Source organism: Akebia trifoliata, chromosome 10 (genome assembly GCF_017979445.1).
Source record: "Akebia trifoliata isolate Shusen 1 chromosome 10, ASM1797944v1, whole genome shotgun sequence".
NCBI lineage: Eukaryota > Viridiplantae > Streptophyta > Magnoliopsida > Ranunculales > Lardizabalaceae > Akebia > Akebia trifoliata.
Genome location: NC_141384.1, coordinates 21,359,175 through 21,372,447, shown reverse-complemented (window position 1 = coordinate 21,372,447; position 13,273 = coordinate 21,359,175). Strand labels below are relative to the sequence as shown.

The 13,273-nt window shown below is 35.5% G+C and overlaps 1 protein-coding gene across 2 annotated transcripts; it reads right to left on the bottom strand.

The window, feature by feature from the left end:
- Nucleotides 1–1,382: 1,382 nt before the first annotated feature.
- LOC147393253 (ABC transporter G family member 14-like) lies at nt 1,383–4,333 on the bottom strand. Of its 2 annotated transcripts, none has more exons than XM_086456762.1 (5): nt 3,943–4,333; nt 2,986–3,772; nt 2,670–2,855; nt 2,359–2,549; nt 1,383–2,271 (listed from the first exon to the last, which is right to left on the bottom strand). In XM_086456762.1, exons 1-5 carry the CDS (start codon nt 4,153–4,155, stop codon nt 1,618–1,620), a joined length of 2,031 nt encoding a protein of 676 aa, XP_086312888.1. In that variant the 5' UTR covers nt 4,156–4,333; the 3' UTR covers nt 1,383–1,617. The 2 variants fall into 2 exon arrangements, with proteins under 2 accessions (XP_086312888.1, XP_086312890.1); XM_086456764.1 differs by having other exon boundaries at nt 1,397–2,271; nt 2,359–2,546; nt 3,943–4,329.
- Nucleotides 4,334–13,273: the final 8,940 nt, after the last annotated feature.

The following is a 13,273-nucleotide window of genomic DNA, read 5'->3' as shown; positions in this document are numbered from 1 at the left end:
AGTTGATTCTATAGCTAGTCTCTCTATATAAAACCCTTATCTTTCCTATTGATGAAGACGTTAGGATGTGGACAAAGAGTCACAATGGAATCTTTTCTGTCAAATCTTTTTACAATTCCTCGGTCATTTCATGTAGCCTTTCTCACTTTTGTCATTTGGGGGTTAAAGGTTCCCCCTAAGTTGTCATTTTTCATTTTTACAACCATCCTAGACAAGATTTTGACTGTGAATCATCTTATTTTCCATGGTGTTACCATGATATATACATAAATGTAAAGCTAAAATGATGAATTTTATAATCATTCTTTATCCTGTGTAAGCGAGCTATTTAGTTTTACTTTTTGCTCCTATTGGGTACCGATTTGTTTTTCCCTAATCAATCTTTTTCCTTTTGCAGTTTGTTGGGGCATAGGAACATGGGTATCCTTGATGGATATGAGCTCTCAATTGGTGAATTTATAGACTTCTTCTTCGAGAACTTTCTTTTCAAGTATGATATTGTCCACAAATATATGAGATTTTTTTTTATCTTTATCTTTACTACGTAGGTCCTTTGATCTCCTCCTCAGAATTCCCCTGCTTGGTTTTAATGAATCTTTATGGTTATATAACCCCAAAAAAAAAAAATATATATATATATATATATATATATATATATATAGAGGTTTCTTGAACTTGTCTTTTGTTTCACAAATGGGATATCTTCTATATCGTGCTGAAGTAGAAAATGACACTGATATCGAGTGATCTATTATTGTTCCCTCACCATGATGTCCACACATCTGATTGTGTGTGACCGTCCATGGATACTTTTTCTTTTGGAAATGTAGTTCTGAAAAATGTGGTCTTTGGTTTCCTTGATCAACATGATCTAGCTCGCTAAGTTAAAAATAATATAAAAACTAGTTCTATTCATCTTTCTGATACAAATCTTCAGCATTCCTCTATAACAGTTTGTCTTTAAGTGTACCAATTTAAGTAAATTGTTAATTGTATTTATAGTATTGGCTACTTTTTTTTCATATCTGCAACGAATCTCCTCTAATCATTTATTATTAAATCCTTGAAAACATGAACATTTTCGCATGGACAAGGCGTCTTAATTAGTAAGAGGGGCTAGGAAGCAAGTGTATACTGAGAATGGAAAACATCCCGATGACAATGAAGTTGAGGAGGCTCATGGCTGAACCCTCAAAAATTCATTATCTCTTGACCAGAAGATTGGGATCAATCAAAATTTAAAACCTTAAAAATCTGTATTTTTTTGGTTCATCCCATTCTTAAATTATAGCACTCTTGCTTCATTTGTTAATTGGATCCTATGCATCTGTTCTTTGGGTTCCCTTATTGTGATGCACATTTTACTATTTCAAATCTAAGAAACCAGTTTTTGAGAGAATAAAAATTTTTCATGTTAGTATATTAATTACTACAAAAAAAAAAAAAAAAAAACTAAAGACAAGTTCCTATAACTCTAACTAGGAAGAGGACCAAAGACTTGGATAACCTAATTCCCAACTAATGTTATTCCTCGGTCGAAGAAAATCAAAACTCCGACCCTTCATCATCTTGGATGAAATTGAGACTCTGAAACGTAGCTGGGAGGGTGATGCACGATTATTTCCTTATCTGCACCCGGTGCAAAGCCATATAAGCAACAAGTCGATAGCCAACCAACATCAATCCCATGATGCATACATCTATCCACAAATGATTCAGGCCAATGGACTTTATGGCAGGAAAATCGACCACCCGACAAAATTGTCCTTTCGAACACTCGTAAATATCGTTCTCAGTGTACTGAATCCCAAGAAGAAGCTTGTAACAATAGAAGCTGTAACTCAAATACTTTAACCAGATAATGAATGGAGGAATCTGTTGTATGTAGTAGCCCCCGGCCATGAGGAACACAAGGGTGGTGACAGAGGCTAATGTGGTGGCTTGTTTGACATCCATAAGGATGGCACCGAACGCAAGACCTAAACTTTGAGAGACAAGAACGCTGTAGAGGACAACAAGAAGGGAAAGGATGAAGCTTATGGGATCAGCCTTGAGTCCAGTCATCCAATATATAATGAAGACAAAGGCGGTTGGGAGAGCGAGCTCCATTGGTAGGTCTCCAGCAGTTCTGGCTAGGAAGTAAGAAGAGAGGCGGTACATGCCCGAGGAGCGTTCCTTGATGAGCATCGATCGTTCTTGTGGAAATGTGAAGACAGCATTGTAGAGTGGGAAGAAGCCCCAAAAGACCGAAAAGAAGAATAGTAGTGCTACCTACAATCAAGAAACAATCCTTGTTAGCTTCTATGATACCCTCATCTTCTGATTGTGTCATCTTTGAGAAGTAAAATGTTTGCTTACTCGATCTTGGATATGGGATGCCGGCGAGTGCCACCAAAGCAAACCAGCAAGAACAGCAACACTTATGACTTGGAAGATTCTTAGCCTGTTGAATGCTTCGTACCGACGCTCTTTTAGTCCTCTCTTCAATAGCACCTTAAATTGCTGCCACCAACTTGTGCCCAATTGCTCTGACTTCATCGCGTGCCCTGCTTCATTGCCAAAACAAGTCCTTGAGATTACAGGAAAGATGAGCATTGTGAGTTAAAACTATGGTCCCAAGATTCTCAAAAAAGAATGGGTAATGTTTCTGAATTAAAGGGTGGACTTACTTGTAGATGATGCATAACCGTAGTTATTTACGTCCAAACCACCGCAAAGCTCAGCCTTCAACCTTGTAGCAATGTTCTTGTCGTAAGCAGCCATGAGTGCCTCTCTCACCAATTTCTGCTCTTGTTGTTCTTTGCCAACATGAGTATCGCCTTGATCTGTCATTTGATTGGAATCCGGTGCTATCCCTGTATTTTAGAAAATTATGAGGAGCAATTCAGGGTTGAAGTTATAAAAGAATGAGAGATGAAGACTAAAAAGAACATTGATTGGGGTATTGACAGCACAGATATGATGAAATCAGATCACATCGCATACCGTTTGCAAGATCGAGTAAAAGATCAGCGGGGTTGACGGTGACAGAGGTACAGAATCCAATGGAGGAGAAGTAATCCATAGCTGTCGATGCAGGACCATAATAGATGGGGCAACCCTCTGAGATCAACACAACCTTATCAAACATGTGGTAAAGTCGGCTCGATGGCTGGTGAATAGTAATGACCACAGTGCGGCCCCCACTCGCAAGATGCTTAATCGTGGTCAAGATCCTCTGAGCCGTGGTTGAGTCCAAACCTGAAGTGGGTTCGTCGAGCAATAACAAACTCGGATTAACTAGCATTTCTTGACCTATACTTACCCTTTTCTTCTCACCACCTGATATTCCCCTTACAAGTGGTCCTCCTATCATGCTGTTACTGCACCGGGTCAATCCGAGATCATTGATCACGTGCTGAGCATGCTCGATCTTCTGTTCCCGTGTAAGGGTGTCGGGCAATCTTAGTAGAGCGGTGAATACAAGAGTCTCGGTCACTGTCAGATGTTGATAGAGCACATCATTCTGAGCAACAAATCCCGTACGTCGCTTAATGGAGCTAGTGAAGGGATGCCCGTTGTAAGTGATCTTACCCGATAATTTACCATTCAACCTTCCACCTAGAGCTGTCAAAAGGGTGGTCTTGCCACTACCCGACGGCCCTAACATCGCTAGGATCTCTCCTGGGCATACCATCCCCGTTATACCGTTCAATATAGTCTTCTCTCTACTAGCACCACCCCAACAAAATCCCATTTGTTCCAATTTTACTCTATAAACCACTTCTTCAAACTGCAAAATATATAAGACATAAGAAAATGAAAAACACATTTGTTCCAATTTTACTCTATAAACCACTGCTTCAAACTGCAAAACATATAAGACATAAGAAAATGAAAAACACATCTTTACTATACTAACTACTATTACTTGATTAGAGAATAAATTAAAGCTAAGCTAACCTTCAATGTTATCGGGCACAAGGCAAGCCGTAGGACAGACTTTTGATGTGGATTACATCGTGTGTTGTAAGGGACAACAGTCGTGTTGTTTTGCAGTTCGAGCATCTTTGGTTGCCCTTCAACGAGATCCCCACCGCTATCACTACTACTGCTGTCGCTGCTGTTGCTTCGGTGGTGTGTAACGACGACTTCTTCGGTGTTGTTTGTAGGCATAGTGCAGTGTGATGGGGGAAGAAAGAAAGAAAGAAAGAAAGAAGGAAGGAGAGGTGAAGGGGCCTTTGATGATGGGTGGTTTGTTGCTCCTTGGCTTCCTAAGGTGAATTGGAAGGACCCCAAACATATAAAGAGTTTAGTACGAGAGGGGGAGACCCACACATACACACACACTCTTTCACTTTAACCTTAGTACATCATCATGACTAGTAATGCTAATCTAAGGTTGGGTTGGATTTCTTTTTCTTTATTTATTTATTTTTCTAAGACAAATGATTCTTTAGCTTAAATTATAATGCTATTTTTACTGTTTTTTTCAACATTCGAATCGCTGATATATTCTTTAACACGTTGTGTGTTATAACGTGAAAGATGCAAAGTTGTTATCTTTCCCCTTTACTCATATATATATTCTCTTTCTTTCTTTAGTGTCTCTGCATGTTTATATGTCTCTCAATAGAGATAGAATGATTGATGTAGGAAAATTCTAACTTCCAACCAACCTTTGAAATGGAAAAGTTCTTCCCTCAAAAGATGGATCCCTAGGAAACTTTTGTTTTTTCGTCCCATCTTAGCCATCCATAGTTGGAAATTAGATAACTTCTTAACCTATACTTTAGAGTTGGTCAAGTACACTCGAATATCGATGGAGTTGACTTGACTCGTTTGAATTTTGAGTTGATTCAGTACTGAATGTAGAATTATTATGTGAAATATTTAATATTATTTTTAAAAGTAAAGTTTATTTCACTTGCCTGAGTCATTGAGTTTCCTAGGTTAGATGGACATCTCATGAGTCCAGTTGAGTTTTGGGAATTTTAAAACATATATAATATAATATCTGATTTAATTTTTTTATTTATTTTATGAAGCGCACTAGTTATCACTCAAGAAAAAAATAGGAAAATTATTATACTACCATATTTTATGGGTCTAATTGAAAATTTTAGAGTGAATTAGATATAGTTTTAATGAATATTTGAGATAAGTACTCTTATATTTTTAAATTGGTGATATGCCCCCTCTTTACCTCATTCCTAATTAATAGAAAATGACCTAAAAACCCTTATCTTCAATCTGTAATCATAAACCCTTGATTTCCTTCTTAAAATCACTTTTGTCTTCAAGTTCTAAAATCTTATGATAAATTTTTTTTAATTTATATTTTCAATCTCACCTTAAATCTTTCTAAAAAGTCAATTTTTTTTTTTTTTGGTTCAAATTAATCTTTTATTTCAAAATTCTATCTTGTTCTTAAAGTTTGAAGAAGATAAAATCTTATGGAATGGTGTGTTATAAGTAAAAGTTGGTGTTAAATAGATTGAAGATGAGTGCATTTCGATCATTTTACTTATATCTATAAGAGTGGAATGAGGTCAAGGGGTACGTCATCAGCTTAAAAATATAGAGAGATATGTCAAATATTCATCCAAATGTAAGGGGGTATGTCTAAATCAGCAAAAATATTTAAAACTGGAGGCTTATTTTCCTTCGTTCAGTTCCACGAGTTGGGATATCACCACGTGGCAAGCATGATATATTCTAGTGGGAAGTACTTTATGATCCACGAATGACGTCGACATGCGATCCACGAAATCATTGGCACCTGGTTGACGTGGAGGGCCCCACCACTTAAAATGCCTTTCATATTCTTTTAACAAAAAAAAAAAAAATACACACGCGCACACACAGTTCTACACGTACGAAATTCCTCTAGGGCCCCACACCGTACATATGCACGTGCAATCCACACGTGTAGTTGCAGTTGGGAATCGTAGAACGTCAGGGACTTTTGTTTGATTGGAGAGTAGTGGCGAAAAACGATAGCTGTAGTTTACTTGGAATTATTTAAAATTATCTTTTTGAAAAAATAAAAAAGGTTAATGGAATGGCACTTAGGATGATAAAAATGATCAACAAAGAATAACGCTATGTAATTAAAATATTATAAAAAGTTGCACGCTTTGGAATATAAAAAAAAAAAAATACAATAAATAAAGGGAAAGATGTATTTTGGTTCTTATGATTTTTTTTTTTTTGTTAGTGTGATATTTAATGATTGGAAACATTACATTATAATCCTTAAGAAAGGGATTTCTTTCTAAATATCTCCTAACTCTTTGAAAGTAGTTTAATAATCTAATTAGTAAAATATTTCTTTTAAATATTGCCTCACCTTAATTAAGATACTATTTTTTTTTCTTTTTTTTTTGGTAGAAGGTAATAGGGGGTATTTAGTGGAGCCCCAACTGACAAAAGAAACTTATAATCTTACATATGATTCGCCCAAGGCATCCTCATTTACAATGGTAAGAAGCTGAGTTAGAAATTCATAAGAAAATAAAATTGTATTTTGAAATGATTGAAACCACGATGTCAGGAAGTCAGCAATCTTGTTTGTCTCTCTATAGATGAACATGAATCTGACCTCTTAAAAGAGAACTTGAGAGCTCCTTGATAGAGTTGAGTATCCTCCTGGCATACCAAGGCATTACTACTGGATCCAAGATAAATTCGACAACAAGCTTGAAATAAGAGTCCACCTGCAGCTTGTTAACTTGTAAGGAGATAGCCAACTTTAGTCCTTGAATAGTCCGAAGCTCATGCATTAGAACATTGTCTCCCATTACGTAGTTAGCATCCTTAAGATAAAGTTTGAATTATCCAAAATACTTTTTTCTTACCTTTATTAATTTACCAAAGTTTTTCAATGGTGATTATAATACATTCTCATAATTTGTGATCGTAAATAACGTACGGAGAATAATATATTTATAATTTCAAAGATTTAGATTTAACTTTCAATTTGTTTTGACAATTTGTGACAAGAATGATGAACAAACAACGAAATACTCATAATTGTAAAGATTTAGTCATAACATTTGACTTCAATGTCTATTTTGTCATTATAATTTATGTATTTTAATTATTTAATTAAGACCTATTGATTGTCAAGCTCAAAATCGTTGTGGCTCGATGTTTGAATCATCAAGATCAAGAAATAAAGCTCAAGCTTCACCTTTTAACATTTTGATAAAAACGACATTTGTATGCAAATTCGATGAAAAAATATATAACTTCAGCCCCAAGTTTGAAAAAAGATCTACCTCAACCTTTCGAAACTTGAAGCTCGAATGTCAAGGCTCAACAATTATAATTTTTTTCCAACTCGACACTAGATAAATCTTTTTTTAAAATACTCAATATGCATACATTATAATAATGACGAAATAGATGCTTGTAGACACCCCATTTTTGCATCCGCCTGATTAATCAACTCGTCAACCCGATCGCAATGATTCCCAATGATGGATGTTATTTCTATTGCTTTATTTTGTTACCAGATATGTTTCAGAAATCCGGATGAGGTATCTCGAATTTACAAAACCTTAGAAACCACGCTACGCAAGGAAAATACGACCCTAGAAACATAGAAATCATCATCTTGCAAACCAAAAAGAAGCTTCACGATAAAAATCACTAAAAATTAACCAAATTACCAAAATACCCCTAACCTCAAAACAACGTTAGAGCCTACGTTACGCTTAGAAAAACCCATTCGAACATATAAAATGAAAAATCGGAACCAAATAAATCATTTCACCAATTTTAACAAAATTTGATAAAATTACGAAAATGCCCCTCATAAAGTTCACAATCATTTCACATAAAAAATTTCATAAATGACACAAACCAACATTCTCATTGAATTCCTTACGAAAATTCGATTCTAAAACATCCTAGAACATTAAAAACCGACTTGAAACGTGAAAAGTCCTCTCCGGGGGTAAAACGGTAATTTCACAATTTTCATAATTAAAAAATTCGAAATTAATAAATGAAATATTAAATAATTAAAGTGAAACATTGATGAAATTAATTTAAAATTTTGAACCTAAAAAATCGATCAATCGGACTTTCAGGCAAAATTGTTGAGGGTTCGTGAGATATTTCTTTAAGGACCCCTCCATTTGGGGGTCCAAAGAATTAAAGAAATAATGGAAGGGGGTTCTCCAAAAATTAAAAGTAAATCAAGTAAGATTGAAGTCAAGGTATTAAAGTCAATTAAGTGAGACTGAAGTCAAAATTAAAGTCAATTAAGCAAGATTAAAGTCAAGATATTAAAGGTCAATCAATTAAGACTAAAGTCAAAACATTAAAAGTCAATCAAATAAGACCAAAAGTCATAATAGAATTCTAATTAAATAATAACTCTATCTAATAGAGTTCTAACTTAAAAACAATTCTACCTAAACAATTTTAATTAAAACACAATTCTACCTAAAATAAATCTAACTAAAACACAACTCTAATTAAAAGATCTCTAATTAAACACTAACTCTATCCAAATCAGCCCCTAAAACATCTATAAATAGAGGTGCTCACACCCTATTTTCGTATCAAATCATAAACCCTAAGAGAAGTAGGTCTAGAAGCTCCCCTAGCCCCCCATAAACCCTAGTTTTGGAGCCCCAACTCCTTACCTAACACCCCTGCTTTGATTTTAGCTTAAAAAACACCTAAAATCCCTCCAAAAATACCTCCAAATCGTAACAAACTTGAAGAGTTCAGATCCAAAAATAAGGAGATACCTTGATCTAGGAGATCCGAAGTCAAATCCGGAGACAGAACGAAGCAAGGGAGTACAGTACAAGTAGCTCTTTTTGTCAGATCTGAGGGAACAAAATCCTTGATATCGGAAATGTATGTAATTTTTTTATTTTTATCTAGGTTTTTAGCAATGTGATATATTTGGGAAGTTAGTAGAGACCGACTTTGGCCGGGCGGGGTTGGCGCCTAACACCTTCCAACCCCGTAACATGATCCCCGAATTCAGATTTTTTATGGTAGATTAGTTCTTTTTATCCATATTAGAGTCAGTTTGGTTCCTAGACCACAATAACTAGGTGGTGACTCCCAAACCTTAAGGGTCAAAAGTGGATCCGCGCACCCCGCGGATCGATGGCGCTTTCAGTGGCGACTCCACTGGGGACTATTGAGGATCAAACTTGAAAAACCCCAAGTATGGGAGCATTGCCAAGATGACCTAGTTTTTTTTATTATTTAGTTAGATTTATTTTATTTTTATTTTTTGTTTATTTATTTTTTGTCTTGATTGTAGACGATTTTGAGTATTGCATTTTTTTTTCCAATTAAGGATCACTTTTTGATGACCCCTAAATAATGAAAGATTCGAATTGACCTATGATAATGATGGAATGATGAAGGTTGGACAGAAATATTAAATCATTTTTAGAGAATATTCTAGTGAGAATTAAGTCTGAGAGCCTATTAATAAAACATAGATCTCATCGAGTAGATTAATTTAGAATCTGAGTTCACTCAATTTCGTTATCGGAAGCCTTAGATATCATTGATGCAAGTTCAATCTATAAATCTGAAATTATTTCTGAATGAAAGTTGGGACAGCAATGTTAAAACTTTTTTAGAGAATATTCTAGTGAGAATTAAGTCTGGGAGTCTGTTAATAAAACATAGATCTCGTCGATTAGATTAATTTAGAATCTGAGTTCACTCAATTTCGTTATCGGAAGCCTTAGATATCATCGATGCAAGTTTAATCTGTAAATCTGGAATTATTTCTGAATGAAAGTTGGGACAACAATGTTAAAACTTTTTTACAGAACATTCTAGCGAGAATTAAGTCTGGGAACCTCTTAACAAAACGTAGATCTCATCGAATAGATTAATTTATAACTTGAGTTCACTCAATTTCGTTATCGGAAGCCTTAGATATCATCGATGCAAGTTCAATCTGTAAATCTGGAATTATTTCTGAATGAAAGTTGGGACAGCAACGTTAAAACGTTTTTACAGAACATTCTGGTGAGAACTAAGTCTAGACACCTATTAATAAAATGTAGATCTCATCGAGTAGATTAATTTAGAACTTGAGTTCACTCGATTTCGTTATCAGGAGCCTTAGATATCGTCGATGCAAGTTCAGATTGTATTTCCCTAATTCAAAGAAAATCTGAATTTATCTAATGTTGGCACAATTAATGTTCTTGAGAGTGAGCTCATCTCAACCATTGTCATTCTATCATCAATGTAACACCTATTGGAATCTCGATTTATTTTGGATCACCCAAAAGTGATCATTAATTGGACCTTAAAAATTATAAAAATTATGCCTATTGCAATGTTTGTTTGATCATTATCATATGCCATATTTATTGATTAATTTACCATGATCTTGCTTGAAATACATGATTGATGTTGATCGTAATGTTAATGTGCTTATGTGATGGGAATAATGTGATCTTAATTGAATATTCATATGATTTGAATGATTTTGGTTTTGATTAAATGTATGATTGGTTTGATTGGATCCATGGGCCCATTTGTTTGAAAAAGGTCCCGGGCACACCCCACCCTGTTTTGCACACACCACATGCACGTTTACTGTTTTACTCACTTACACGTCCCATTTAGCCAACGTGGCACTAGTGCGTGGCCCGGTCTCTTCGGAGATACGACGTCATTCATGAAACCCACAACTCCAGTCACGTACCTTAGGGTATATCAAACTGGGGGCATCAATACCATCTGATTAGGTGATTCTGAGAAGTATGTTGATGCACCCAGGCTGGAGCGACCTAAGCCTTTTACCTATTGTAAGCCACACAGTCACATGTCCCGATTGCCAACGTAGTACTAATACGTGGTTGGTCCTCTCGTGGGATGTCAAACCATTTATGAAAGCTACAACTCTTGACTCGTACCCGTAGGTATAAAAAGATAATCCAAGTATATCAACTGCACTTCTGTGTCAAAACCGGTGCCTAAGCAAGATCTTGCCCCGATGTACCCTACTGTACGAGGGGGATAGACTACGTCTATTCTAGACGAGAGGTATTTAAGTGGGCCCTTGCTCAGCATTGTGCGCCACCTCTCAACTGGAGATCAAACTGGCTGTTTTTTACTTCAGAGAAGTGAGTTGAGGTTTTAGATTATCACCTATACGGTATATCAAACTAAGTCACCATGTATCGAAAGGTATATAGGTGTGCTTGGGCAAGGGTGGCTAGATAAAAATGCATTGCACGTAGTAAACCTAGAGTCTAGAAGTTTTCCTATAGGTCACGACCCGAACTGACTATGGGTGTTCCCGGGTTGCTTTGTTCAATCCAACCAATAGGTAGACAGACCGATCCAGAATAATCAAACAAAACCCGCAATATCGATCCGACCCAATCCGTGAAATGTACCGATTAATTTGAATCACTTAAACCAATTGGCCCAATTGACAAATGGATCAAACTGATCAATACCAAATCAGTTGGACTAATTGGTTTCACTTTTAAAGATCCATATCACTTTATATAGAAAGATTCGATCTTAGGATCAAATTAATTTGTCTGATCAAAGGTTCAATCCCAATCAGGGGTAGACCCGTACCTAATCTTTCTCACTTTCTTGGTCACCATAGACTTATAGTGCATTTGAATTCAATATTTCTCATCGAACTTGGACTATTCTATATCGAAACTTTAATCATGTGGTTAAGAGTCAAACCTTTAGAGTCAATGGTTAACCTTGGTTTACTTCCAATCGGGTAATAATTGGTTCCAAATATTTTAAATCCTCATCTATGTCATTTTGGGTCCGTCAAAAGAGTCGTCTAGTCAAAGTACCAATGTTAAGTTCAAGTAATCCATCCACCCAAAAGGACCTTCTCTCTTTGTAGATAATTGTCCTTGAGTTTTCTTTGAGTTTCAATCCAGTTTTTGTCATTCTTTAAATCCAGTAGTCGAGTTTGTCAATCAATGTTTTTCAATTCCAATAAAATATAGAAGCTTCTGATTATCATACGTGTAATAATAATTTGAGCATAATATCTAACATGAGGATTAACTTAGAGCTAATCAAACTTAATAAATATTGGAATTAAAGAGTACACTTAAGAAGTGCAAATGGGTACTACATTTTCCTTAGCAGAACATGAGAAGAATAATAAATTTACTTGAGAAATTCAACAACGTTTCTGCATGGTCTCGTGAGAATACATGGATGGATTGCACCAAAATAGATCAAATCCTAAAGTTGAGGGTGAACTTCAAACTCAAAGATTATCAAGAATGATGTAGTTGAAACCATCAACTAAGGTGTTAAGATCTACAAGAAAGGATTCATCATATTTTTCACTTAAGAAAGAAGAGTTCTCATTCGCGAAAGAATATAAGATTTTTTCGAAGTTTGGAAAAGGTTGAACGAGTCAACGTCAAATAGAAAAAAGTCAATCACACTCAACTTTGTAAAAGAAGACTGAAGATTTCTCTTTATCAGAAAAAGACTGAAGATTATTCATTCTTAGAAGAAGATTGAAGATTACTCATTTTCAGAAAAAAGACCTTGCTTGACAGAGCAATCCAAATATCAAATTCTTGAAATTTTGACCAAGTCGAGCAGCATTCACAAAAGGAGGCCTTCATTGGTCGAACCATTTTCATGTCTTACCAAGATGAAGATAACATTATTTAGCCCCTCGCAGCCTTTAAAAAAAATCAATAGCATTTTTTTTCTAAACCACGCCGACCAACCTTGGGAGGGAATCTTAGTATGAACTACGTTTTGACCTGATCTCAAAAGAAAAAATAAATATATTTGGGGTACGTAGGCAACCTGAGAAATTACTTCAGGTCCGGTCATGAAAAAATATATTCTCTTAAGGAAAGTATCATCCAAAAGGAAAATCCCCTATTAAAAGGTTTAAAAGAAGATAATGCCAAACTAGGGGCATTAGCAAAAGAAAAAAAAAAAAAGAATGCCAAACTAGGGGCATTAGAAAAAAGAATCAAAAGAATTGATAAAAAGAAAATAATGCCAAACTAGGGGCATTTAGAAAAAAAATCAAAATAATTGACAGAAAAAGGAGAATATAAGACTAGGGGCATTTTGGGAAGTTGAGCCTTATATCTTTTCTTTCTAAGCCATATCCTAAGCCCACCTATTAAGTCCTCTTGAATGCTAATTGACTCGGTTAAGGTGCAGGGAACTGAGAAGTTGTCGAGTTGGTTATACAAGATCATCAAGAAAAAAAAGAGAAGCCCGCTAAGTCGAAAACCTGAAAAGGTGACTTAGGCAAAATTTAGGG